Here is a 25,312-nt window from a genome sequence, read left to right as displayed (position 1 = left end):
CCGCTCAGCTGACCCGGCGCAAAGTTCCGCACCGCGGGGCGGGCCCGAGTGGAGATCCGCTGCTGATTGGTGGAAGGGGAAATCCAGTGGCCGCGCTTTGTGGGTGGGGCCTGGATGGTAATGAATCACGATTGGCTAGCGCGCCGTCATTAGGCGGTTGATCCGGAACCCGAGCCCCAGCGGGAGGCGCGAAGCAGGGGTATGCGCATGCGTGGAGGCCTCGTGACGCCACTGGGAGGTGGGGAGTCCCGGGGCGGGGCATGGCGGCCTGCGGGGGCGTGGCCAGCGGGGTGTGCGCGGCCCTCTACGAGGCCGCTGATTGGCCATGGCCGGTCAGGTGGTGGCGGCCTCGGGCGGCGCGCGCAGGAGCGACGTCTACGCAGCCAGCTAGGCTCCCTGGCGGACGCATCTCCCGCGGCCCGGCCGGGCCAGAGTCCTCTCAGGGACCCCGGGTCGGGCGGGTCTCCGAGGCCGCCATGGACAACTCTGGGAAGGAAGCGGAGGCGATGGCGCTGCTCGCCGAGGCGGAGCGCAAAGTGAAGAACTCGCAGTCCTTCTTCTCTGGCCTCTTTGGGTGAGAACCTAGGCCGAGAGGTCGGCGGGGACCTCGGCTCGGGGGGACGGACGGGGGAGGTCATGGCCTGGGGCGGCGGGGGAAGGGTGCGGAGGCCATTCCGGGAGGGAACTGGGCCCGCAGGGGACGATCGGAGATGTTGGACGGGGCTCGGGCTGGTGGGGTAGAGGCAGGGAGGGAGGACAGCAGCGGAGGGGGGACAAGCAGGGGCCGCGGAAGACAGGTAGGGGTCCCGGAGCACAGGCAGGGGGGAGGGCAGGCGGGGAGGGAGGACAGGTAGGGAGGGAGGACAAGCAAGGGGGGGCGGTGCTCGGAGCTCAAGCCGGGCCAAGAGGCCAGAGAAGCAGCTCAACGGAGGGACTGCGAGCTGAGTCCTGCACGGGGGGCAGCCGCAGGGCCCAGGAGCCTGGGAAGGGCAGCCAGGATCCAAAGCCTTTGCAAGCTCTCCTTTGGATGGACGGGCCTGGGGCCAAGGACACCTGCAGGAGAAGCTGAGCTTTCCAAGGACCCGGGGCAGGACAGGGTGTCTGACCCCAGGCCAGCTTGGTTCTGGGAGCGGTGAGATGGGTGTGAAGCTGAGGCCTGGCCGAGCCACGGGGCGCGATGGGAACCCCCCAGAGGAGGTTGGGGGCCTGCCTTGGGACAGCAGTCCTCAATCATCCCAAAGTCGGTGGATGGCAGCTCAGAGCCAGCTACCCTGGGCAGGATCGTGGTGGTTTAGACAGGTCGGAGCCTCTCGCTCTGCCACTCGCCACCTGCCCCTGGGTGAGTCGTTTGGTCCCCTGATGAAAGGAGGGTGGCCGGCGAGACCTGTCTGGGAGGTTTGCCCCGAGGTGGGTAAACGCGCGTCCCGGGCCGGGCACAGCGTCAGCCTGGCATATGGTGCACACTCTGACGTGTCAGCTCTCCCCCAGGTCACTGCCCTCAGGGAAAGAAAGGCCAGTGGGGCCTGGGGAGAGCCCGCCAGGTGGCGTGGGGTGAGGATGTGAGGGGAGACGCAGCATCCAGAGGGGATGGGGCAAGGACTGGGGTTGGATTGGAATTGGGGAGCTTTTGGGGGGGCCCGTGCTGAGGAATGCACTGCAAAGGGGCAAGTGGAGAGGACTGGGGGTGGGGTAGGTAGGAACCTGGGTATGGATGTGAGGGCACAGACTGGGGCCAGCTGGGCTGGGAGGGAAGGAAGGGGGAGGGCGCTTGCTTCATTTTTTTAAATTTTTAATAAGTTTTCATTGGAAAGGCAAATTTACAGAGAGAAGGTGAGACAGAAAGATCTTCCATCTGCTGTTTCACTCCCCAAGTGGCCACAATAGCCAGAATTGAGCTGGTTTGAAGCCAGGAGCTTCATCCAGTTCTCCCACACAGGTGCAGGGTCCCAAGGCTTTGAGCCATCCTCGACTGCTTTCCCAGGCCACAAGCAGGTAGTGGATGGGAAGCAGGCTGTCAGGATTAGGACCAGCACACATATGGGATTCCAGTACAGGCAAGGCAAGGGTTTAGCCACTAGGCTGTTGCACCGGGCCCAGGAGGAGTTTTCTGATAGGAGCTCCCCTTGTAACTGGGTTGAACAGCGTGTGACACGCACCTGCAGGAAGTGACAGCAGTGCTGCGGGCTGCACCGAATCCTCGGGTGTGAGTAGCAACTCTGAGTGTCCTTGTGAGGGTAGGCCAGAAGCTGGGTTTCCAGAAATCATGGTCTCTGGCAGCTCCTGGTGTCCACTGCCTTTGGTGGGGAGTTAGACTGTTGCTGGCCTGCTGAGGTTGAGCGGCTCAGCTCAGCGGGACTTGGTGCTTCCCTGGGGAACCCCAGGACTCACCCCCAGGAGCTGGAGAGGGCTCTGGGCAGTGGCGACCACAGCTCCCATCCAGGCGTGGAGGGAATTCCAGCGGGCCGTATCTCCTGGCGAATGTGTAGTGGAGGGTACTCTGAGCTGCTCCTGGATGCCCATATCCCATGAGGCCACGCGAGCAGGGGCTGGCACTTGAGCTGAGCCTGAGGACCTGTGGGGTAGTGGGAGCCAGGACCTGGGGGCTGGGGGCGGACGACAGTGCTGGTGGGAGGCGGGGGAAGGGGCTGGAGGGTGACGGAGGCTGTGCGGGGACAGCGGGCACAGCTGCCCGTCTCCCGGATGCTCCCTCATGCATCCTCAACAATGCCCGGTGAATAAAGCAGGCTCAGAGAAGTGGCACAGCTGCCCGGCCTGGCTGGCCGCACAGGCCTCCCGCGTAGTCCCAGCCCCTTAGGCACTGTGTTAGGAGGATATTGGCACATGGAGCGTCCAGGGAGCCGCCTCACTCCAGCTGTCTCCCCCGCCACCGATTGTTGGCTCCAAATATTCAAAAGAAAGCAGCTGTTGGGGCCTGCACTATGGCACCCCGGGTTAAGACACCACCTGGGACTTCGGAGTCCCATATCTGAGGGCCAGCTTGAGCACTGGCTGCTCCATGTCCGGCCCGGCTCTCTGCTGACACACCTGAGGCAGAGGGGGCGATCAGATGAACTTCCAGGCTCCTGTCTCCCAGGCCCCCTCTGTAGTGTCCGTTTAGGGCGGGACACAGTGGGTGGGAGACCTCTTGCCAACACCATCTCTCTTTCTGTCACTCTGCCTTTTAAATATGTGAATAAATATATCTTGAAAATGGGAGGAAGGACAGCAGGAGTGGCCCTCCAGGTCTCTCCCAGCTGTGAGCGGAGTTGAGATCACGTGAGGAGTGGGCTGGGCGGGGGCCTTGCCCTCCCTTTTAGGAACCTGCTTACCTCAGCTTCCCGAATAGAGAGGCCTGTGAAGTGGAAATCGCCTAAGCCCGGGCGTGGAGCAACACATCGGAGCATGAGGGCCCAACACTCGGCCGTGCGGAGGATGTGGTTGCTATTAGGGTGTCCCCAAAGTTCAGTGGGGGGCGTTGGAGAGGAGGAAGCCGCAGCTCCTAGCATTGCAGGTTGGTCGGCTGGTCCCTCCTGCTGGGGCCAGAGCCGGAGGGCCAGCTTTTAGGACCGCAACTGGAGGGTGCTCTGTTCAAGACTTGCCTGGGTTAGCTCAGTTCCCACTGGCAGAGCAGGCTGAGGCCCCAGTGCCATCTCCCTCGGACCAGGGCCCCATGCACCCGACAGCACGGTGCTTCTCAGCCAGGCTCAGAGCACGGCTTCTCTGAGGGCTCCAGGCCTTCTTGAGGAGGGGGGCCTTGTCGCCTGATTACTCACAGGTCTTCAGGCGCCCCCCCTTTTTTCAGGAGGAGGGGGCACCCTGGCTGAGATTCAGAGATCGTTGCAGTCCTGGAATCCCCCCAGTGGGGGCCCACAGGACCGCCGCTGTCGTCGGCTGAGCGCCTGCAGGGTGGCCAGGCCAGGAGGGCGCTTGTGCCCCAGCAGCCCTGCAGGGTGCAGGGTCTAGACCAGGAGCCCAGGACTGGTGAGCTGGCAGCTTGTGTTTGAAGCCAGGACAGCGATCTGCCCCACCAGTGACTCGAGCGTTCCTGTCCGCGGCGGCTGGCACCTCCTTGACTGCATTCCTCCTGATAATCTCAGTCACTGGTGTGCCAGCCCCGTGCCGTGCCCGATCCTGCCAGGGCCTCCCCGCTCAGGCTCCGCGGCTCCATGGGTAACCTGAGACTCCCCGCACCCAAGGTGCTTCTCAGCCCCATGTCTCTACCCCAGCGCGCTCTGCTTCCACCCTTGCTGATAGTGGCACAGCACGTCACGGGGAGCTTGGGATTGATGTGGGAGCTGGGCACCGTGAGGGTGTGGGGTGTGTGTGCGTGTGTGCTGGGCACCGTGAGGGTGTGGGGAGTGTGTGTGTGTGCTGGGCACCGTGAGGGTGTGGGGAGTGTGTGTGTGTGCTGGGCACCGTGAGGGTGTGGGGAGTGTGCGTGTGTGCTGGGCACCGTGAGGGTGTGTGGGGTGTGTGTGTGTGCTGGGCACTGTGAGGGTGTGGGGAGTGTGTGTGTGTGCTGGGCACCGTGAGGGTGTGGGGTGTGTGTGTGTGCTGGGCACTGTGAGGGTGTGGGGTGTGTGTGTGTGCTGGGCACCGTGAGGGTGTGGGGTGTGTGTGCGTGTGTGCTGGGCACCGTGAGGGTGTGTGGCCTGTGTGCTGGACTCTGTACTGGTCGCTGCGTGAGTGTGTGTGCTGGGTGCTGTGTGAGTGCAGTGTGTGTGTGCTGGACAGAGAGAGAGTGTGCGTGTGTGTGTGTGTGTGTGTGTGTGTGATGGACACTGTGTGTGAGAGAGAGAGAGAGTGTGTCGGGCTCTGTGTGTGTGTGTGTGAGAGTGTGTGTGTGTGTGTGTGTCGGGCTCTGTGTGTGTCGGGCGCTGTGTGTGTGCTGGGCGCTGTGTGAGTGTGTGATGGACACTGTGTGAGAGAGTGTGTGTGTGTGTGTGTGTGTGTGTGTGTGTGTGATGGACACTGTGTGTGTGAGAGAGTGTGGTGTGTGTGTGTGTCCAGCTCTGTGTGTGTGGCTGTGTCCTTGCCTCCAGCCTCCTGCCTCCCACTCCTGGAGCCTGAGCAGTAGTGCAGGGAGATGGACAAACGGAGCTATGCCAGGCCCTACCCTGTGGCACTGGGGCAGGTGGGGCGGGCCCCGCATCAGCAGCCTGTGCTCCCCTCCTGTCCCTCTGCCTGTCGCATTCCCCGGGCTGCTGAGTGGAGGAGAGGTTAGCGTGTGTGCCTCCTTGTTTCCCAGAGGATTCTGGATCAGAGAGTGCGAGGCAAGGCAGGATGGGACCCCAGGACCTCTTTCCCAGACCTGCTGCATCCCTGCAGGTCTCTTGTGGTTACCCTTGAACCCGGCATCCTGTTCTGGAGCAGGGCCATGCCTGGGCCCCTGAGGACCTGGGCCTGCCCCGGCGCAGTGCCCAGGGCAGGGTGGGGGGAGTCAGGACAGAGGCGCACAGGTGCCGCCATCCTTGCAGGGGCTTCAGCCAGGAGATCCGGGCGGTGGGCCTGGCGTCTGAGGAAAGCCGGGGACCTGGGCCCTGTAGAGGAACAAGAGGCGAGGCCATGGCCTGATGGCATCTCCCCAGCAGCCTGCCTTTCCCCTGTCTTCGGGGAGAAGCAGGTGGCAGCAGGGGAGGGCGGCCCCCAAGGGATGGAGGCGGAGTAGGGGTGGCTGTCCCTGCGCCCCACAGCACCCCTGGCCCCAGTCCCGTCGGGCCTGTGTGCATTCCTGGCAGCACTCACCCCTCCATATGGCATTGCTCGGGGGTTGGTAGCTGCGCCCAGGAGCCCGAGACTGCTCCCCCGGCTTTGGGAGGGGGAGAGTGGTAATTATAGCCAGCCCACCAGCCCTCTCCATTCCTGGCATGGCTTAGAGCCCTGGCTGAGGCAGCCTGTGGGAGGCGGCAGGGGCCACTGTCACCGCACATGCCACCTGCCCTTCAGAGAGAAGCCCAGGCTTTCCACGGAGGCCGAGGGAGGTGGAGGGATCTGAGCAGGGCTTCCCAGCTCGGTCTGACCCCCGCACGGCTGCAGTCGCAGAGCTGGGGGAGGCTTGGCTGGCTTAGTGTGGGATCAGACAATTCTGGCCTGGCCAGCCACAGGCTTTGTGCTGCATCTGCCCCAAGGAGCCCTCACGCAGGGGGCAAACTGAGTGCTGGTGGTCTCCCAGCCCCCAGGCGGCAGGCACTGCTTCTGAGGGGGACTGCGTCACATCTCCGAGGGCCTGGGTCTGTGTCCTGGCTTTGCTGCCACCCTCACTTCCTGTCAGCGTATCCCCAGAAGGCATCAGGGAGACCCAGACGTGCAGGCTCCTGGCCTTGGCCTGGCCCAGCCCCGGCTCTGTGTGGGCATCTGGAGTGTGAACCAGCAAGGGGAACATCTTTCTCTTTCTCTCTGCCTCTCGCATAAAAATAATGAAGTAGAAACTGAAAATGGCCCTGCCATGCTGCAGCCGGGGTCGGGGCCAGGACGGCAGCCCCCCAGCCCACGGCCCTGGGCTCCTGGCCGGCTGCAGCCGGGGTTGGGGCCAGGACGGCAGCCCCCCAGCCCACAGCCCTGGGCTCCTGGCCGGCTGCAGCCGCCCTGGCAGTCACAGCAGCTGCAGCTGAGCTCAGCCCTGTGCCGTTTGCTCAAGTGCCCCACTCATCAGAACCCCCGGTGGGTCTTGGGGAGCGGGGCTTGGTGATACTACAGGGAGATGAGCCAGAGCCGGCCCCCAGGTGCTGGCTTGGCCTTCCGCTGGAGACGGGGGACGCTGAGGGCCGTCTGTGTCCCTCTGCCTGGGCTGTGCCTGTTTGCTCTCCCTTCGCACAAACACACGGGAGAGCATCTGTTGCCCATTGGGTAGGCTGTGTCTGCCAGTGCTGTGGGTAGTGGGAACACAGACAGCAGGGGCCGAACCTGACTTGGTGACGGGACGTGGAGGAACAGAGGCGCGGAAGCCACCTGAAACTCGAAGTCCTTGAGCCCCAAGGCGGGAGAGACTGCTTGGCACTGCCCACAGGCAGGAAGCCAGGGTGAGCTGCCCAGATAGGGTGCCCTGTAGTGGTGGTGTTTTTACAAAACACACCCCCGGGGCTGGCATTTGGCAGAACCGTGGTTGAAATGCCCACACTCCTTACTGGAGCTGAGTGCCAATCCCGGCTCTGCTGCCAGTCCAGTTCCTTGTTAACGCAGGCCCTGGGAGGCAGCAGGTGGTGACCCAAACGCTTGGGTCCCTGCCATCTGTGTGGGAGACCCAGAATGAGTTCCAGGGCCCTGGCTTCCCACTGGTCTGGTTCCACTATTGCTGGCATTTGGGGAATGAGGCAGCAGGTAGGAGAGCTTCGCCACCTTTAAAATAAACTGGTTTTTTTTTTTTTAAGGTTTATTTTATTTTTATTGGAAAGTCAGATATACAGAGAGGAGGAGAGACAGATCTTGTGTCCAATGATTCATGCCCCAAGTGAACGCAACGGCCCGAAGCCAGGAGCCAGGAACTGCTTCCGGGTCTCCCACGTGGGTGCAGGGTCCCAAGGCTCTGGGCCGTCCTTGACTGCTTTCCCAGGCCACAAGCAGGGAGCTGGATGGGAAATGGAGCTGCCGGGATTAGAACCGGTTCCCATATGAGATCCCAGCGCGTTTAAGGTGAAGACTGTAGCCGCTAGGCCACGCCGCCGGGCCCTAAAGAAAACTGTTTTGTTGAAATGTACTGCTGTGTGTGTCCCGGGTCCCTACTGTTGCGCAAGGAAGTTCTTTGTGGCTTGTTTGCCGTTTTAAATAATGCCATGCACATCCGTGTACCTTTCTCATTCGTTCTCCAGCATTATTGCTGGACCGCCAAGCCAAATATAACTGTTGGCATTTAAAATAATCCTCCTTCTTGAGTAGATAAGACTTAGAAGTAGCCCTGGGGCGGCCCAGGGATGAGCCTGCCTCCCACATGCAGCCCCGCTCCCAGACGCCACCCACGCCACCCGAGGGGGATGCTCGGGCCAGGCGGTGGGCGTGTTTCCAGGGAGAGTTTGTGTTTCTGTAAATGTGTGTGTTCCTGTTCTTTTCACGGTCTTCCTGGTTTGTTTTTATTTGTTTTCAAACCATGAGCACATCTTACGCACCTGTTTAGGAAGGGGTCTGTGTCAGCCTGGGCTGGCCTGAGCACCCTTGGGGCGGCAGTGGGAGAAGCCATCCGCAGCAGGGCTGGGGACACAGAGCCCACCCAGCCCTCTGCAGGGGGCAGGGGCTGTGGGCGTGGGGGGCAGGGTGGTCTCCTGACCGTTGTCTCTTTCCTCCCTCCTCCCAGCGGCTCATCTAAAATAGAGGAGGCCTGCGAGATCTACGCCCGCGCAGCCAACATGTTCAAAATGGCCAAGAACTGGAGCGGTACGTCAGCCCGCACACTCCCTCCCTCCTGCCGCACTGCCTCCTGCATCGGAAGCCCCTTGGCCCGCCTGGCTCCTGAGGCCTTGGCCAAGGGGAGGAAGGAGAGCCGCCCAGAGGTGACTGGGTGCCCATCAGGAGCATCCGTCCTGGGTTCAAGTGCTCGGACTTCGGGGAGCTGTCCATCAAGGCAGAGCCAGGCTTCCAGCCGAGGGTACTGCCTTGCAGCAGTACTGCCAAGCAGCAGTGCGTGTTCAGCTGCATCGGCTCCAGCTCTGTCCCTGTCCTGTGTGCCTGAGACAGGCACCTGCCTGGGCCACAGCCCAGGAGGCTGGGAAGGCACCATCACACAGGGTCAGCGGGAGAAGTCCTGGCAGGCAGGCAGCACACTGCAGCTTCCAGTGTTAGTAAGGCCAGATCCGGGGCCTGGGAGAGAGCTGCCTGTGTAGCCTGGGTGAAGTGCTCTGGCTGTGAGGCTGTAAACCTGGGGTGGGCATCTCTGGGGTCACTTCCTGGGTGGATGCCTCAAGCGCTTCCTGGAGCCTGCCACAGCAAGGAACCACTCCCACGGCAGCAGCTGGGTGCTCACTGTCACAGAGCTTGCTCTTCCGAAATACATGCACCCCAGCTCCCCAATCATTCAAATGGAAGTCCTGGACCATTTGCCCCCTCCAGAATTAATCATGAAATCATAGTGTGAGGTCTGGCAGGCTCTTGTCTCCTTGTGGCCAGGAGCCAGGCCCACCCTGCTGCAGCCTGGTAGCCCTGAACTTCAAACTCCGCACAGCATGGGCTACTGGAGCCACACACACACGGGGAGACCCTGCTTGCTCCTGTGAGCCTGGAGCACACGCATGTGCATAGAAACACGGGATCAGGCAGGGGGCTGTGTGTGGGCAAACCCGGGGCAGACTGCCTCAGCTGGATCTCCTGCCCCACGCCGCAGCTCTGTGTGTGTCCCTCAGCATGTGCCCTGTCCTCGCATGCCTCACGGCACGGTGCCCTGTGGTTCCTGGACCACAGGAGCCTGCCTGCAGCTCAGAGAAATGAGGCCAGAGGCACAGGTGGGAGGGTCACGTGAGAAGGGCCCCAACAGGTGTGGGGACGCAGGGACCATGCTGTGCCATCTCCTGCACACAGCCCCTGCCCAGCCACACTGAGGCACAGCCTTCACCTTACCTTCAGTGATGCCTCGGGGTTCCTCAATGAGGACTGCCAAGATGAGGTGATGAGGGAGTCACCCCGGTGGCTTTAGAAAGCTGTTTTCATGTTGGAGAAGGCAGATTTTCCATCTGCTGGTTCACTGCCCACATGCCTGCACCAGCCAGGCACCTGGAGCTCCCTGCCAGTGTCAGGTCTGAGCACTCAACCAGAGCCATCCTCACCACTGCCTTCTGAGGCTCATTAGCAGGAAGCTGGCTTGGAAGTGGAGGCGCAGGGACTCAGGCAGTGTCCAAGCAGCAGCTTAACCCACTGGCCTGCACCAGCGGCCCCTCACTTGCCTCCACGTCCTCCAGAGTGCTGGGCTCTGCCTGTCCTTCCAGGACTAGGGGCGCAAATTGCAGCCCATCTCCCTATCCTGTCCACGTGCAGCGTGGGTTGCTCCCACAGGGGCCCCCAGCTGGCCCCCAGGAGCCCCAGCACTGCCCTGAGGCCACCATGTTCTGTTGCAGCTGCCGGGAGCGCCTTCTGCCAGGCCGCCCAGCTGCATCTGCAGCTCCAGAGCAAACATGACGCAGCCACCTGCTTTGTGGACGCTGGCAACGCCTTCAAGAAAGCCGACCCCCAAGGTGAGGGCCGCCTCGGGCACCCCCCATCCTCGGGTTTCCGTGCCACCCTGCCTTTTTCCAGGGCCCAGGGCCGACACATGATAGGTGGGTGGAGGCGCATGGGTGTCAGCCTCCCGCTTGGCTCCCTTCCTTCCGGTTGGCATCGGGCATCTGCTCCAGGCCCTGCCTCCCCCCAGCCACTTCGCACGCGCAGCTGGTCGCTCCCCTCTGCCAGCCAGGAGCATGTGGGAGTGGGCGTTGCGATTCAGACCCACCGCCTGCCAGGGAGAGGGAAATCTGTTCTGATGTCGGAATTAACTCGCTGAAGGGGGCGTGCCGGGAGCAGCCAGGTAGAGGGAGCGGAAATGCTGACCTGGCTTCTCTGGATGCTGGGAGCGAGTGAAGGGAAGGGAGCTGGATAGCCTTATCAGGTGGCTGGCAGGGGCTGGCTCGGTGGCCTGCGCCTCCTGAGCTCCTCCTGGCAGCTCAGCCCCACGTGGGTCTGGGGTGAAGAGGTGAACGCTAGAGACGGAGAAAGCAGTCGTGCTGTAGGCCCAGCCAGCACTGTGCTTCCCAGGCTGAGCAGCAGCTCATGGGTGCCGGCCTGCGTGGCACCCAGGGCGGGCCTGGCCAGGACCCTTCCCACACCAGTGACCTCAGGTGACCCTGTGTTTGTCTGACATTCTCTTGGGATGGGCCCCTTCCCTCCCCCCAGGCCTCCCTCTGGCCCTGGGGAGCTGGGCAGTCTGCAGGTGCCACTGGCTGGCCACCCCATCCGGAGTGACTGGAAGGGCTTGTTCCCCAGGCAGCCACAGATTGACTTGTTGCTCCCAACCTTGATCTCAGGCCAGGAGGAGGTGTGATGTCATGGCTGGGAGCCCAGGGGCCAGCGTGGCCTCCTGCCAGCTGAGGCTGACTGTCCGGGAGCTGATGCGGGCGCTGACAGAGACTCAGCTGTGGGAGACCAGAGGCTGACCTGGCAGAGCACTGGGCATCTGGTGCTGAGCAGGGAGGGGCGTCTGGGCAGTCCCAGCACCACCACCTAAGATGCCAGCCCCAGTGCCAGCTCTGAGTCGGGGACCGACCAGGCAAGCCTCAGCACAGGGCATGGTTACCTCCCGGGGGGTCTGGGAGAACCCTACTCCCACCATGACCTTGAGTAACTCACTGCTGAGCTGGGAGATGATCCATAGGTGGGCCAGCCCACGGGGTCTCTGCTCAGCCTCCAGGGCCCGTGGGAGGGTCCTGCCTTCTCCCCACAGGCCTCCTGCCCTCAGGCAGCTGCTGTGGCCTGAAGCCTGGGCTGCAGGGAAAGGACTTGCTCCTTCCTCACCCTGACCCTCCACACAGGGTGACTGTGGGGTCCATCTCAACCAGCAGCTTTGTCTGACTGGGCCAGGGAGGCTCTTCCCTGCCCGCCCGTGGCGGGATGTGTGTGCATGCCTGCAGCAGGGGCGTGGCCCAGCTCTCACTGGTCCTCCCCGCTCATCCATCCACTCCCTGCTGCATTTACTGGGTAGTGCTTGCAGCCACCTGACCTCATCGAGCCCACTGGACTTCTGGTGTGATTACAAGATTCACCCCATTTCCAGGACAGGGGCCAGGCAGGGTTCCTAGCTGTGAAGAGTAACAGCCCTACCTGGCTTCCCCTGCGGCTCCTGCAGCAGAGTGGGTGGGGCTGAGAGGGCCCAGGGACCTGAGCCAGGCCCAGGGTGAGAAGCCTGTCCAGGAGCTAGCTGGGCATCTGGGCAAGCCCTGTTGAGGATGACAGTTCCTGGAGTGAGGAGCAGGCTCGAGGTGTACTCAGCACCGTGAGCCCCTGTCGCTCCCTGCGGTGGCCTTGCTGATGGCAGCAGGGAGCCTGCGCCCCACCGGCTGGCAGGCCTGGCATGGCTGCTCACCGACATGCAGGCTGAGCTTTGGGGTGTCCTGAGCGTTCTGGCCAGGAGAGGGAGCCAGCGAGGAGCCGGGCCCAGGTCTGAGCTGTGGAGGGTGGAGGGTGTGCCTGGCCCGCTCGCTCTGCACCTTGCCTGGCCCAGCCGGCTGTGTGGCTGCTTCCGGGTCTGTTCTATTATGAAATGTGCACACGTGCTGGCTCCTGCTGCCTCACTTCTCCACCTGCCAACTCCCACCCTGCCTTCTCTGAGCCTTTTGAGGATCCCCGGAGATGCAGGAAGTCCTGCAGGGTTCCTGCCGCAAAGAGCTGCTCCCAGATGCCCCAAGAGCCACAGGCCTGAGGTGCAGTGCCCCCCAGGAGAGAGCATGGCATCACAGACCAGTGCAGCTGAGTGGGCACCGGGCCGGACTCCCCTCCCCCAGCCCCCTTTCCCGAGATGCCTTAAAATGACGTCTTCAAGAGCTGGTTTCCCTGCCAGAAGACACCTCCCACTCACGCCACTCTCTCCAAATAACCTGTCAAAAAAAAAAAGCTTTTTGCAAATTTGAGATCGTGCAGGAGATGGCAGGACAGTGCCAGCCAGTTCCTCGGGTGCGGTGCTGGAGTGTTGGTTTCTGGTGAAACCTTCGGTTTGAGGGGCCAGTGGATGGCCAGGGCAGAGGGCCGCGTCCACCTGTCTGCCCTCCCACTTGCCAGGATGTGGGGCAGATCAGTGCAAGGCCTCCAGGGTCACAGGTGCCAGGGTTGGTCATCCGGGCCCCGCCGGGCCCCTGGCCAGCCCATGTCCTTTGAGAACAGGGTCTAAACAGCTCTGGCTCAAAACCAGGTGAGAGTCAGGCCGCTGCACACATGCGGCCCTGCCAGGGCCTCCCACTGGGCCGAGGGCAGGGCCCCCTTGGACATCTGTGCCACGGGAAGCAGTCTGACCATGTCCTGGGCCTGGCCGCCACCGTCCTCCCACAGCACCTGCAGGCCGCTGCAAGGACTCCACCTTCTCATGTTTTCCCGCCCTGTTCCATCCGCAGAGGCCATTAACTGCCTGATGAGAGCCATTGAGATCTACACAGACATGGTGAGTCCCAGCTGTACCCCCCCCCCCCAGCCAGACACAGGTGGAGAAGGGCCGGGCCAGCCCGGGGGACGTGGTCATCTGGGCACAGATTGGCTGCAACCTCTACCTGGTGCTGAGAGCGGGAGTGACCAGCATTTTCCCCTCCCTGCTGCCCAGCCCTCACTCTCACCCTCTTCATGCCCCCTCTGCCACCCCCGTGCTGTGCTGGGCAGGGTGGGGCCACAGCCCTCACCGTGGCGACAGCAGCGACCACGGCCCTGTCCCCAACACAGCACTGCTGAGTGGCCTCTGTCCCACACGGCGCCCTGCGACGTCGAGGCTGAGACCCAGAGCTTCATTCTACAGCCTGTCCTCAGCAGGGCGCCAGCAGGGCCCTGGACGCTGGACGGAGGCCAGTGAACAAGTGCCCTGCCCAGCCTTGGGCGTGCCCTGTGCTGGCCTGGGGCTGGAGTGTTGGTGGCCTCAGATGCGTCTTTCTGTGTCACCCCAGGGCCGGTTCACGATCGCAGCCAAGCACCACATCTCCATTGCTGAGATCTACGAGACCGAGCTGGTGGACATTGAGAAGGTATGCGCGCACTGGAGGCCCTGCCTGGGTTGGCGGCTGGGCCCTGGGCCTCACTGACCTTCCCCACACCCTGAGCACCTGGCTGCGGGCAAAGGTGCGAGGCCTCCTGCTGCAGCCTGTGTCCCCTGGTCTTCCCAGGCCATCGCCCACTATGAGCAGTCCGCAGACTACTACAAGGGCGAGGAGTCCAACAGGTACCATCCCCCACCTGCCCGCCCCACCCCGCCCTCCGTGGCCTTGGGCCTGCCCCCTCACCACTCACTTCCCGCAGCTCTGCCAACAAGTGTCTGCTGAAGGTGGCCGGCTACGCAGCGCAGCTGGAGCAGTATCAGAAGGCCATCGACATCTATGAGCAGGTGGGAGCCGGCCTCATGCCTGCTCCATTGCTCAGCTGGCTAATGCTGTCCACCTACAGACCTATCCCACACACCCTTCACGCCCCCTCACATGTCACTTCCTGGGGAGCCCTGGGTGCCCCTCCATGGCGGGAGGCAGGAGTGTCACGCGGCTGCCCCTGCTGTGCGGGGCGGGCTGGGCTGTGGCCATGAGAAAGGCAGGCAGCTGGCCCCGGGGGAGAGGGGCGGGCGCTGCCTCATGTTCTGGAGCTGCCGCCCCCTGCCCACCGACGCACCAGTCTCCCGTGGCTGACAGCAGGGCTGCCTTCCGTGGTCTCGGGCGTTCTGCAAGGCCCACAGACACCTGGCTTCAGCACCCAGGGCCAGCCTTCCCCCGACTCCCACCAGGGATTCCAAGTTAGCTCATTCTGGGGCTCAGGCCTGTTCCCCACTGCTCCTTGGGGCCTGGCTGTGGCTGCCCTGAGCTCATGGTACCGGCTGCTTGTGGCTGCAGGTGGGGACCAATGCCATGGACAGCCCCCTCCTGAAGTACAGCGCTAAGGACTACTTCTTCAAGGCAGCTGTGTGCCACTTCTGCATCGACATGCTCAACGCCAAGGTGGGCTAGCAGCCGCAACGAGCATGCTCCTTCCTCCCCTCGTGACAGCTTGGGCACACATTCGTCCTGGTGCTGCCTACCTAGCTCACAGATTTGTGTCTCCCCTCCCTGCTGGCTCAGCACTAGGTCCTCTCCTTGTCCTTGCCCTTAACACAGCCCTCGAGGTCAGCAGCTCGGCCCTGCCCACTCGGTGTGCTCTCAGGCAGGGCACAGGGAGCCACTGGGCCCCTAGCCGCCAAGTGCCCGCAGCAGCTGCCAGGGGTGTGTGTGGCCGGCAGGGCTTGTGCTCTTGCTGGGCCAGGCCCCTATCCCCCAGCCCTGTGCCCTGAGCAGGGTCACCGGCCTTCCCCGGGGTCTCTTCCCCAGCTTACAAAATTGGGTCCCTGCCATCTGGCCCTCATTCCAGCCGTGGCCAGCAGCAGCGGGAGCCCTGGACACCTGCCTGGGAAACCCTGCCCCGCCCCTCTCCTATAGCTGGCTCTGCAGCCAGACCGGCTCCAGGCTCTTCTCACAGAGGCACTGCCGGGCACCAGGCCAGGTGGCCCCGGGGCAGGGAGAGGCCTGCAGCCAACCTAGGCCCCTACAACTGCCAGGCCATGGTCTCCAGCAGCCCCCTCCATTAACTGCCCCGCCCCGCCCTCTCCCTGCCCAGCTGGCTGTCCAGAAGTATGAGGAACTGTTCCCAGCTTTCTCAGATTCCCGGGAGTGCAAGTTGATAAAGGTGAGTGTCACGCACACTGCCCCTCGGTGCCCTGGCCAGAGGCGGGGGCCTGCAGGCGCCAGCTTGAGCGGCAGCAGCCCACTGGCTCCCTGACCCTGCCGTCTCTCACTTGCAGAAGTTGTTGGACGCCCATGAGGAGCAGAACGTGGACAGCTACACGGAGGCAGTGAGTGGCCCCTGCTTCCGGCTCACTCCCTAATGCCCCCTGCCCCCACCCCTACTGGTCTGGCAGCCACTGGCACTCCCAGAAGCCTCAGCAGCAGCCCAGGAGGGTCTCCCCATCCTCTCTGTCCACTCAGGGGCAGGTGGAGGTCCTGGGGGGTGCAGGAGGAGCACCTGGAGTGGAGGAGACCCGTGCCCCCTCACTCAGGGCAAGGACGGGGAGAGCACTTCCTCTCCCTGCCGCCTGCCCCTCCCCCGGGCTACTGCAATGTTCTGGAACTTCCACTCAGGTCCTAATATGGGCCTCTGGACGATGCCTGCCCAACCCTCCCCTCTGCGGGCAGATTCCTTGTAGGAGTGGAGGCCCCTGCACGAGGGCAGGTTTCAAGGCCACCGTGCTCTGCGTGTCCGTCCCCTCCCACCCCAGCCCATGAGGGTCAAGGCCAGCCCTTGAGTTGCTGGCGGCCTCCCCTCCCCCTCCGCTGGGGCGCGGACTGAGCCCCTCCTGTGGCTCTCGGATGGGAAGCTGGACCGTTTATAGAATCACCGTAAGTCAGGCCATAAACCAGTGTCGTAAAATCAGATCTGTCATGCCCAGGACAGCACCGACTGGGCTGCAGCCTGGCCTCCCTCGCCCCCAGAGACCGAGAGTGCCAGAGACACCCCAGGAAGCCCTGGGACTGGGGAGTGGGTCGTGGGCTGGGGGCTTTGGAAGGAGCAGGAGGGCTGCGGCTGAGCGCCCACCCCGCGGCCCCACAGGTGAAGGAGTATGACAGCATCTCGCGGCTGGACCAGTGGCTGACCACCATGCTGCTCCGCGTCAAGAAAACCATCCAGGGTGACGAGGAGGACCTCCGCTAAGCTTCCTGGCCCTCCAGGACCGCCCTGCCCCAGGGGCACGGGCCAGATGGACACTCACCCTCCGTTCTCGCTGCACCCCTCGCCCTCCGCCCCTGTATTTAAGCCCCCAGAGGCGCCAGCTGTACACAACCTTGGATTCGGACCTCTCTGCTCTGGGTGTTGCTTTGGGCCGGGGCGGGCAGCCGTGCCCCGAGCAGCCGGGTCCCCAGGCTGGGTTCTGTGTCTGCCGTGCCCCTGGCAGAGCTCTGAGCACATGTGGCCTGAGCCTGCCCTCCTCATAGGGTAGGTTCCTCCCCACCCCTACCCCTGCTTCCTGCAGCCCAACCTCTCAGGTTAGACCCCAGGCCCTGGAGCCCCCGGGGTTACCCCAGCCCCCGCTCCTACCCTAGCGCTTTGAGGTTTTGTCGGCCAGAAGCAACAACTGGCCCAAGAAAGAAAATAAAAAACACAACTTTTGCATGAGTCTCTTCCTCCTCACCTCTGCTGCGTACAGGGTCCTGCCCTGCCAGCCCAGGGGCCTCTGGGACAAGTAGGGCACACCTGCTCCAGCTGAGCTTGGCCTGGGGTGAGGCTGCAGGTCTCGGCCCCACCTCCCCTGGGAGGAGAGAGCTGCTGAAGCCACCTGGCACAGCTGGCAGAGCACGTCACTGGATGGCCAGTCCTGGCCCCATAGCCAATGGGCAGGGCAGGAGGCAGTAGTCCCCTGTCACAGGGGAGGGGAACAGAGAGGCGTTCCCAGGAGCCCTCTGCCTCTGGTCCAGGGCTGTGTGCCAGGTCCCCACTTGGGGAAGGGATGGGAGGTTGGCCTGGAAGTGGCCAAAGGCATGCACCATGCAGGGGGAGCAGGGAGATGGGCCAGCCCCCTCCCCAGCCAGCAGACCTGGAAGCCATCCAGGCAAGGTTCACAGACCCAGGAGCTGGGACCTGCCAGGACTGAGGACCGACTGCCAGCGTCTGCCCTGGGCACTCCGAGGGACCTATGTCCACTCTGTCAGCCGGGAGTCCCAGGCACCACTGCCTGTCGGGGGCTATTGACCCTGCCCCATCCTCTGAAGTTCCTGCTTCGCCAGCCTGAAATGTGCACTTGGCACAGGCACCTAGCCCCCACTTGCTGCAGCCCCGTCCCGTGTCCGCGCGTGCCCATCTGCACAGCGAGCCTGCTAATGGGGTGGACGGGGGCCTGGCTCAGCACCACCGCAGGTTTTGAACAAACTGGTACTCGGAACCCCTTTAAGAGTGATTCCATACAAGTAAAGGCAGTGTTCTTGCTGTTTCTTATTCTGCGTCCCACGAAGCCTACGGCTGGGGGCCACGAGCGACCATGTCCCACCTCGAGTCCCAAACCTTGCTTAAGGCTGAAATGGACCCAGAGAGACTACGCAGGCGCAGCAGTGCTGCCGCCATGTCAGTAAAGGGCAGCGACGGTCGCTTCCGCGCGTCATCAGTGCGCGACGGGCAGGCAGCCGGCGGCTCAGGTGGCTCCGAGCCTGGGGGTGCGGGCTGAGGGGCGTGATGGGCGAAGCGGTCGTGGCCGCGGGGCCTTGCCCACTGCGCGAGGACAGCTTCACGCGCTTCTCGTCGCAGAGCAATGTGTACGGACTGGCAGGCGGCGCCGGGGGCCGCGGGGAGCTGCTGGCCGCCACCCTTAAAGGCAAAGTGCTCGGCTTCCGCTACCAAGACCTCCGACAGAAAATCCGGCCGGTGGCCAAGGAGCTGCAGTTCAACTACATCCCCGGTGCGTGGCGCTCTGCAGCTGGGGGGGCGGGCGGCGTGCTGACCAGGGGTCAGGGTCCTCGGGGGCAGAGCTCAGGGACCACAGGGGTCTGACAGTGGGTAGGGCGCAGGATGCCCCAGGAGGTCAGAGGCGACCCGTGGGTCACACTTGGGGCCTCAGGGTTCCCCGAGGTGTGATGTTTGAACTGTCCGTTCCCAGTGGATGCCGAGATCGTCTCCATTGACACCTTCAACAAGTCACCCCCAAAAAGGGGCCTGGTGGTGGGCATCACCTTCATCAAGGTACCCGGACGCCACCCTCCTTTCGCCTGGGGGGGTGTCTCCCAGACTGCTGCCCCTCCCTGCCCCCTCAGGCTGCATCTCCCCGTAGGATTCAGGGGACAAGGGCAGCCCCTTTCTTAACATCTACTGCGACTACGAGCCGGGCTCTGAGTACAACCTCGACTCCATCGCCCGTGAGTGTGGCTTGGGGTGCGGGAGGGCTGGGCGTGGGGGGGTCTCCTGGCACATGCCCCGTGCCCACATGCCTGTGTGCCCTACAGAGAGCTGTCTGAACCTGGAGCTGCAGTTCACTCCCTTCCAGCTGTGCCACGCTGAGTGAGTGGACCCTGGGCACCCGCACCTCCTCCCCCAGCCGCAGCACGGGAGACCTGGCTTCTGGTACCCGCCCCCCCTTGCATCAGAGCCTGCTGCTCCTACAGGAACTGAGGAGACCAGGAGCTTTCTTTGGGATTTCCCATGCGAGTGCAGGGTCCTTGCCACGCTCCGCTGCTTTCCCGGGCCATAAGCAGGGAGTTCGATTGGAAGTGGAACAGCCGGGACTTGAACAGGCACTTGTGTGGAGTGTTGGCCAGTCAGATGGCAGGCTAACATGCTACACCCCAACACTGGCGCAGAGTATCACATCCCTTAGCTAGGGGCCACGGCCAGAAGACAGGTCCTGCATGGCTGACAAGGGCCACTCATTTGAGCCCTTGTCCCAAGCACCATTGGTCACAGACCTCAGGCAGACCCGAAGAATTCTGTGGTTGTGATGTTCTGTATGCCACCAGCCCCATGGCCAGAGACACCTTGCTTCCTGGAGTCCGGGAGCCTCGGGAATTGCTTCAGGTCCTCAGAGGCCAGGGTCCTCAGTGTGTCTGCTCCACTTGGGGGTGCCCAGGGTCCAGCACGGGGCCGCCTATGAGAGTCTGAAGGCCACAGCCTCTGTCCAGACTGCCCGGGGGTGCCAGCGGTCAGTGTGGCCCCATGCCACTAGCACTTTGCTCAGAACGGGCAGTGACTGGGGGCTGGTGTGCAGATCCTGGAGGGCCAGCCTCTGCTCTTGCAGGAGTTCTTGAAACAAAAGCTTCTAGCATGCTTTGCTGTTCTGGATGCATGTGCACACCCACCCATTCCCAAAGAGACAGGAAGCAGACCTCAAAGGTCCCGGCGCTGCTGGCGCCCTGGGAGCTGCAGAAGGAAGGTTCCAGCAAGCGCCCCGGATGGGAGGCCACGGTAGTCCCCAGCCTGGGAAGCAGGGCTTGACCTTCATTTGTGCACCTGCCCCCAGCAGCTGCTCCCCTGGCCCTGGGGGTTTGGGAGACCCAGAATCCTCCTGCCCCAGGGGTCCCTGCCTCCACAGCGCTCAGCCGCCCTGAGCTTCCAGGTGTCTCTGCCTGCAGGGTTCAAGTCGGGGATCAGCTGGAGACCGTGTTTCTCTTAAGTGGAAACGACCCGGCCATTCATCTGTACAAGGAGGTGAGGCGGATGGGCCTGGCTGTGGAGTGGGTGTGGCCATTGGTGGGTGTGGCCATTGTGGGCATGGCTGTGATGTGGGTGTGGCCATGGAGTGGTGGGCGTGGTTGAGACGTGGGTGGGGTTGCTGTGGGCGTGGCCGTGGAATGGGCAGGTGGCAGGGTTGTGAGTGAGTGTGGTGTCAGTGGGTGTGGCCATGGAGTGGGTGGGCGTGGTTTGAGAGGTGGGTGGGTTGCTGTGGGCGTGGCTGTGATGCGGGTGGGCGTGGCTGTGGAGCTGGCAGGTTGTGGTGTGGGTGGGGCCGCAGGTGTGGCCCTCGGTGCACTGACCCCCTCGGTTACCCCAGAACGAGGGGCTGCACCAGTTTGAGGAGCAGCCTGTGGAGAACCTCTTCCCCGAGCTCACGGACCTGACGAGCAGGTAGACACCAGGGGGGGTGCGAGTGGGCTGGGGTGGGGAGTAGACACCAGGGGGGGTGCGAGTGGGCTGGGGTGGGGAGTAGACACCAGGGGGGGTGCGAGTGGGCTGGGGTGGGGAGTAGACACCAGGGGGGGTGCGAGTGGGCTGGGGTGGGGAGTAGACACCAGGGGGGGTGCGAGTGGGCTGGGGTGGGGAGTAGACACCAGGCGGGGGTGCGAGTGGGCTGGGGTGGGGAGTAGACACCAGGGGGGGTGCGAGTAGGGCTGGGGTAGGGAGTAGACACCAGGGGGGGACGCGAGTAGGGCTGGGGTGGGGAGTAGACACCAGGGGGGGACGCGAGTAGGGCTGGGGTGGGGAGTAGACACGGGGGGGGGGGTGCGAGTAGGGCTGGGGTGGGGAGTAGACACCGGGGGGGGGGTGCGAGTAGACACCAGGCGGGGGCACAGCAGGCTGCGAGGTCCTGGGGCTGCTGTTGGGGAGAGGGGTTGGAACGTAGATGCCAACCGGCCTGCCCCTCCCCGCCCGCCTGCCTGCTCTCTCCTAAACCAGCGTCCTGTGGCTTGATGTACGCAACCTGCCTGGCACCTCGCGGCGCCTCTCGGCCCTCGGCTGCCAGAGCGGCTATGTCCGCGTGGCCCACGTGGACCAGCAGAGCCGAGGTGGGGGGCTGGGCCGCGGGGGGCTGGGGGAAGATGGATGGGGAGGAGGCGGGGGAGGACCCGAGTGCCTGCCTTCCACGCAGAGGTCCTGCAGGCGTGGACAGTGCTGCAGGACGGCCCCGTGTCCCGAGTGATCCTGTTCAGCCTCTCGCCGGGCCCTGATGGTGAGCTCCGTGCGGCCTGCAGCCCGTCCTGTCTCCTGTGTCCCCGGGACCTGGCTTCCGGTCCTGCCTCTAACCCTGCCTGTGGCAGCAGCAGCTCACGGCTTCCTCTCTGGCTCGCTGCAGGCGCGTGAGGAGGGGCCTGTCCCTCCCCCCACCGTCCCTCCCCCTTGCCCACTCCCCTTCCTCCCCATCCAGAGCCCGGGGAGTGGCCCCAGCAGGAGGAGCACAGCGTGTTGGTGGCCAGCATGCTGGAGCCCGCCGTGGTGTACCGGTGAGAGGGCGAGGTGGGGCTGGCGGGCGCCCTGGGCTGTGGTTGGAGCTAGGCAGCCAGGGCTGGTCTGTGCCTGGTGAGTTGAGGTTTCCATCTTCCCGGACTGACCCACGCAGTCGTCAGCTGTGTGGGAAATGATGGCGCCTCCTCCAGGGAGCAGCACAAGGCATCGGGATGGCAGAGTGGGGCGGGGGGAGACACAGCCAGAAGGGGCTGCACCACTCCAGAGAGCCTGTCCCCACCGCGCCCCACCCTGCAGGGACCTGCTCCGCCAGGGTCTCGAGGACCAGCTGCTCCTGCCAGGCAGTGACCGGTTTGACAGCATCCTTTGCGGCCTGGTCACCGACGTGGACTTGGACGGACAACCCGAAGTCCTAGTGGCCACCTACGGACAGGTGGGCCTTGAACAACACCCGCCCCCCACCCCCGCATACCTGTGCTGCCTGTGTGACCATGCCTGGCCCCCTGCAGGAGCTGCTCTGTTACAAGCACCGGGGCCCCGAGTCAGGGCTCCCCAAGGCTGAGCAGGGCTTCCACCTGCTGTGGCAACGGAGTTTCTCCAGCCCCCTGCTGGCCATGGCGCACGTGGACCTGACAGGGGACGGGCTGCGGGAGCTGGCTGTGGTCTCCCTGAAGGGGGTGCACATCCTGCAGGTACCCAGGGCTCCCCAACAGTAGTCCCCAAGGGGGCGGGGGAGAGGGGAGGTGTGGGGAGAAGCCAGGCTGGGAGCTGGGTGGACATGGGATCGGACTCCAGCCCTGCCCAGGCGAGGGGGCCTGGCTGCCAATCAACCCCCTACCCTGCCGCCCTGGGGGAGGCGTGACCAGTCCCTGATGGCCAGGTGGGCTCCCGAGAGTGGGGACTGCTGAGAGCGCCTGCAGACACCACCACAGGGACCCCAGATGTGGCACTGGTCCCACGCCCACCCCACCCCAGAACCTGACTCTCCTTCCCTGGAGCCCCACCCCCCCACGTGATCCATGGCTTGCTGCAGCACCCCCTGCCCCTTGCCTTGAGGCTGTGGCTGCACCTGCACTGGCTCTCCCTCCCTTAGCCTGCAGTGTGGCCCAGCCCCCTTCTGCAGCCGGCTTCCTATGTCCTGCTGCCATCATACCTGGCACCCTCTCCCTTGATTCAAGCTCTTTGCTGAGCTCTGAGCTCGGGTCCGGCCTTGCCCCCCTAGCCCTCCCTTGGAGGCCTCACCCCCATGACCTCAAGGGAAACCAGGAAGGCAGAACCCCAGGGGGCGGGGTCTGAGGTCGAGCCGCAGTGAACAGGACAGGACCGAGGTTAGAGCCAGTGGGAGGTCTGAGGTTAGACCGTGGCGGAAGGTGCCAGCAAGCCTGGACCTCGGGAGGAGAGTGTGGGCCAAGCTAGGAGGAAGCATTCCCCTTGTACTGTGTCCTCGCCTCACACCATCCCTCGTCGTGGTCTGCTTCCACCGTGGCCTCTGCCGTTCCTTCTCTGCAGGTCCCACTGGGGTTCAGCTCTGCCCCATGCGTGGCAACAGACCCATCACTCACACTTCTCTGTGGGGACCTGCTCTTGCGGGGTCCCCCTCACCTCTGTCTGCCCCCTCCCCCTGCCTGGGATCATGCCCACACATCCATCCCTCCCCACAAGCTGAGCCTCACCCCCGTTCCCTACACTTGACTGCAGGCCCTGTCTGTCCCTCCTGTGGTCTAGCCTGTATCCGGGACCCCTTCCTCTCCCACGACCTCCCGTGCCCTGCTCGCTGACAGCCCTGTGCGAGCACAATCTACCCAACAGGCCTCAGCTCTCCCTCCGCTCTCTCACAGCACAGCCTGATCCAGGCCTCGGAGCTGGTCCTCGCACGACTGCGGCGTCGAGTGGAGCAGAGGAGACGTGGGTCGCAAGGCTCGGAGGACAGGCCGGGTCCAGGGCCTGCTGAGTCCCCAGCCTCCTGATCAGCCCGCCCCTGCCCTTCGCTCCCCAGGCCTGGGGCAGGTCTCCCAGTCCTTGCCGTGATTGGAGAAGATAGAGGGACACTGCCCCTGTGTGTCCTGACAAAACGCCCTGCCCCTCCCTCTGCATTTGCCCACCCGTGAGGAGTGAGGCTGTCACGGGGACCGTCATCCTGTGGCAGGCATCTGCTGGACACCTGCTGTGTGCCTGGCTCTGGGCTGGAGGAGAGACTCATCTAGGAATCCACGGGAGGCGTGGGGGCTGAGAGGAGGCAGGGGGAATCGGGGGCCAGGCCGGATGGGAGTGGGGCTGAGCTCTGATCCCAGCACTGTGAACCACCTGGGAGGATTAGGAACAAGGTCAGATCACAGGCAACAGGCTACAGTTGGAGCACGTAGGGCAGACTCCAAAATGGAAAGGCGCTGTCTGAAGTTGGACTCCTGGGGCAGGCCTGGGTTGAGGCGAGTGGTGAGCTGAGAGGGGACCCATCCTAGGAGAGAAATGACAGGCCCAAATGCAGCCCCCTTGGGAGTTCAGACCCAGAGAGGCTGTGGGTTGGGAAGGGCCACTGTGCAGAAGCAGTGGGGAGTGTGAGGCTAGACCCTGCATCAGCAATGCCCAGGTTAGACCCCAGCAGAAAAGGCTGCCTTAAATCCTGTGAGGCCACGCCCAGGCCGAGGAGCCGAAGCCGTCACTGGCTGCAAGCACCTAGGGTCTGCCACCCCCGCGTTTGCCACCCCCTTGTGAGGCACTGGAGGAGCTGCCGCTCGCCCTGCTGCCTGCTACCCGCTTTGATGCCCACGGAGCTGCAGCCTGGGGCCACTGTCACCCTGGCCAACTATCCTCCGCCCCCTGCCACCACCAGCACCCCCAGAACCATCAGCGGAAGTTGGAGGGGCTTGGGGAGAGAGGAGCCCAGGGTTTCTTGGCCACCAGTCTCCCTCCTGTCCCCAGAAACCAGGCACAGGCGTGGGAGGCTAGAGGGAGCTGGATCCTCTCCCCGTCCTGGCAGCAGGCCCCGAGGGCAGCCAGCCAGGGCTGGCAGTGGGCACGAGCAAGGTCTCTTCCGACCTGCCGCCCCCACCTGCAGGGTTGGGGGAGGGGCCGCCGGGCTCTGGGAGGGGTGCACATATCGGTCTGCTTTGGGGGTCCTAGGCGTGCCTTCAGGGGCCTGGACCACCTGCCTGCACTTGCCGTTCTTGCCAGACCTCAGCATGGACGCGTGGAGTGGAGCGGGGTTAAGGCTGGAGATCTTGTGACAGCACCTGACCCATCCCCTCCACCCCATGCCTCTGTTTATCCCCCTGGAAAATGGGACTAATTGCAGCCTTTTCCCCACCCAGCGGCACTGGCATGAGGCTCAACGGTGTCAACATGTGTCAGGCATTTATACATTAAAGAAAACAAAATGTTGTGACAGTGACTGCCACGTGGCAGGCGCCGTCTGAATGGCAGCTCTTATTACTGTTATTAATGGGTGCCTTTGTGGTTATTGCCCGGCCCTGGCAGGTTGCTCGTGCCAGCATAGCGTGTGAACGTGGATCTGGCTCTGCCTCGGGTCGGACACTCTTGCCCTCCCTCCATCCCTCCCTCCCCTGCCAGCCCCGGGGAGCCCGGCACTATTTGTGGCTGTGTGGCTCGGCTGGCCCTTGTATGGTTTGGACAGCCGCGTGCCTGGGGACCAGGGGACCCGGGGGTGCCGGGGAGACGCGCGCGTGCACCCGCGCGCCCCCGCCGCTGTCCCCGGCCCCTGGTGCTGAACCCGGAGCCCGGGTCGGAGCTCGGCGCGCCCGCCGCCCCCGCCGGCACCGCCCGCGCACCGCCTCCCGCGCGGCTCCGCCCGCTCCCCGCCCCCTCCTCCTCCCTCGCCGACCCCCTCCCCGGGGCCCTCCTCCTCCCGCCCTCCTCCCTCGCTCCCCTCTCCCTCCCCTGCTCCCGGCGCTCCTCCTCGCAGTCTCCGGCTCCCCTCGCTCCCAGTCTCTCCCTCCTCGGGCGCTGCCTGCTCGGGGCTGGGGGAGGGAACGAGCTGCAGGCT

General features: G+C 64.0%; 2 protein-coding genes across 6 annotated transcripts; both read left to right on the top strand.

Annotated features, from left to right (window-relative positions):
* The first annotated feature begins 339 nt into the window (after positions 1–339).
* NAPA (NSF attachment protein alpha) lies at positions 340–16,827 on the top strand. 3 transcript variants are annotated; one of them, XM_040977881.1, is made up of 11 exons: positions 340–574; positions 8,285–8,376; positions 10,035–10,151; positions 13,053–13,099; positions 13,590–13,667; positions 13,806–13,861; positions 13,939–14,023; positions 14,517–14,621; positions 15,274–15,342; positions 15,458–15,508; positions 16,264–16,827. In XM_040977881.1, exons 1-11 carry the CDS (start codon positions 477–479, stop codon positions 16,363–16,365), a joined length of 900 nt encoding a protein of 299 aa, XP_040833815.1. In that variant the 5' UTR covers positions 340–476; the 3' UTR covers positions 16,366–16,827. The 3 variants fall into 3 exon arrangements, with proteins under 3 accessions (XP_040833815.1, XP_040833816.1, XP_040833814.1); XM_040977880.1 differs by having other exon boundaries at positions 342–574; positions 8,285–8,364; XM_040977882.1 differs by lacking the exon at positions 10,035–10,151 and having other exon boundaries at positions 341–574; positions 8,285–8,364.
* Positions 16,828–17,872: 1,045 nt separating this feature from the next.
* Positions 17,873–23,368, top strand: KPTN (kaptin, actin binding protein). 3 transcript variants are annotated; one of them, XM_040977877.1, is made up of 12 exons: positions 17,873–18,100; positions 18,299–18,381; positions 18,470–18,554; positions 18,642–18,696; positions 19,764–19,839; positions 20,183–20,256; positions 20,806–20,915; positions 20,999–21,079; positions 21,275–21,350; positions 21,610–21,745; positions 21,822–22,004; positions 23,151–23,368. In XM_040977877.1, exons 1-12 carry the CDS (start codon positions 17,878–17,880, stop codon positions 23,277–23,279), a joined length of 1,311 nt encoding a protein of 436 aa, XP_040833811.1. In that variant the 5' UTR covers positions 17,873–17,877; the 3' UTR covers positions 23,280–23,368. The 3 variants fall into 3 exon arrangements, with proteins under 3 accessions (XP_040833811.1, XP_040833812.1, XP_040833813.1); XM_040977878.1 differs by having other exon boundaries at positions 23,156–23,357; XM_040977879.1 differs by lacking the exons at positions 18,299–18,381; positions 18,470–18,554.
* The last annotated feature ends 1,944 nt before the right edge of the window (positions 23,369–25,312 follow it).

Source organism: Ochotona curzoniae, unplaced genomic scaffold (genome assembly GCF_017591425.1).
Source record: "Ochotona curzoniae isolate NIBS_2020 unplaced genomic scaffold, NIBS_Ocur_1.0 contig_2861, whole genome shotgun sequence".
Classification (NCBI taxonomy): Eukaryota; Metazoa; Chordata; class Mammalia; order Lagomorpha; family Ochotonidae; genus Ochotona; species Ochotona curzoniae.
This window is presented reverse-complemented; position numbering and strand designations above follow the sequence as displayed.

Excerpts from the sequence above, each read along its gene's own strand:
- NAPA (XM_040977881.1), top strand. The coding sequence starts at position 477 with ATGGACAACTCTGGGAAGGAAGCGGAGGCGATGGCGCTGCTCGCCGAG. Across the intron at positions 13,862-13,938 it reads AAGGGCGAGGAGTCCAACAG|CTCTGCCAACAAGTGTCTGC; the intron begins GTACCATCCCCC and ends CACTTCCCGCAG. Across the intron at positions 14,024-14,516 it reads CCATCGACATCTATGAGCAG|GTGGGGACCAATGCCATGGA; the intron begins GTGGGAGCCGGC and ends TTGTGGCTGCAG.
- KPTN (XM_040977877.1), top strand. The coding sequence starts at position 17,878 with ATGGGCGAAGCGGTCGTGGCCGCGGGGCCTTGCCCACTGCGCGAGGAC. Across the intron at positions 18,555-18,641 it reads CAACCTCGACTCCATCGCCC|AGAGCTGTCTGAACCTGGAG; the intron begins GTGAGTGTGGCT and ends TGTGCCCTACAG. Across the intron at positions 20,257-20,805 it reads CTCACGGACCTGACGAGCAG|CGTCCTGTGGCTTGATGTAC; the intron begins GTAGACACCAGG and ends CTCCTAAACCAG.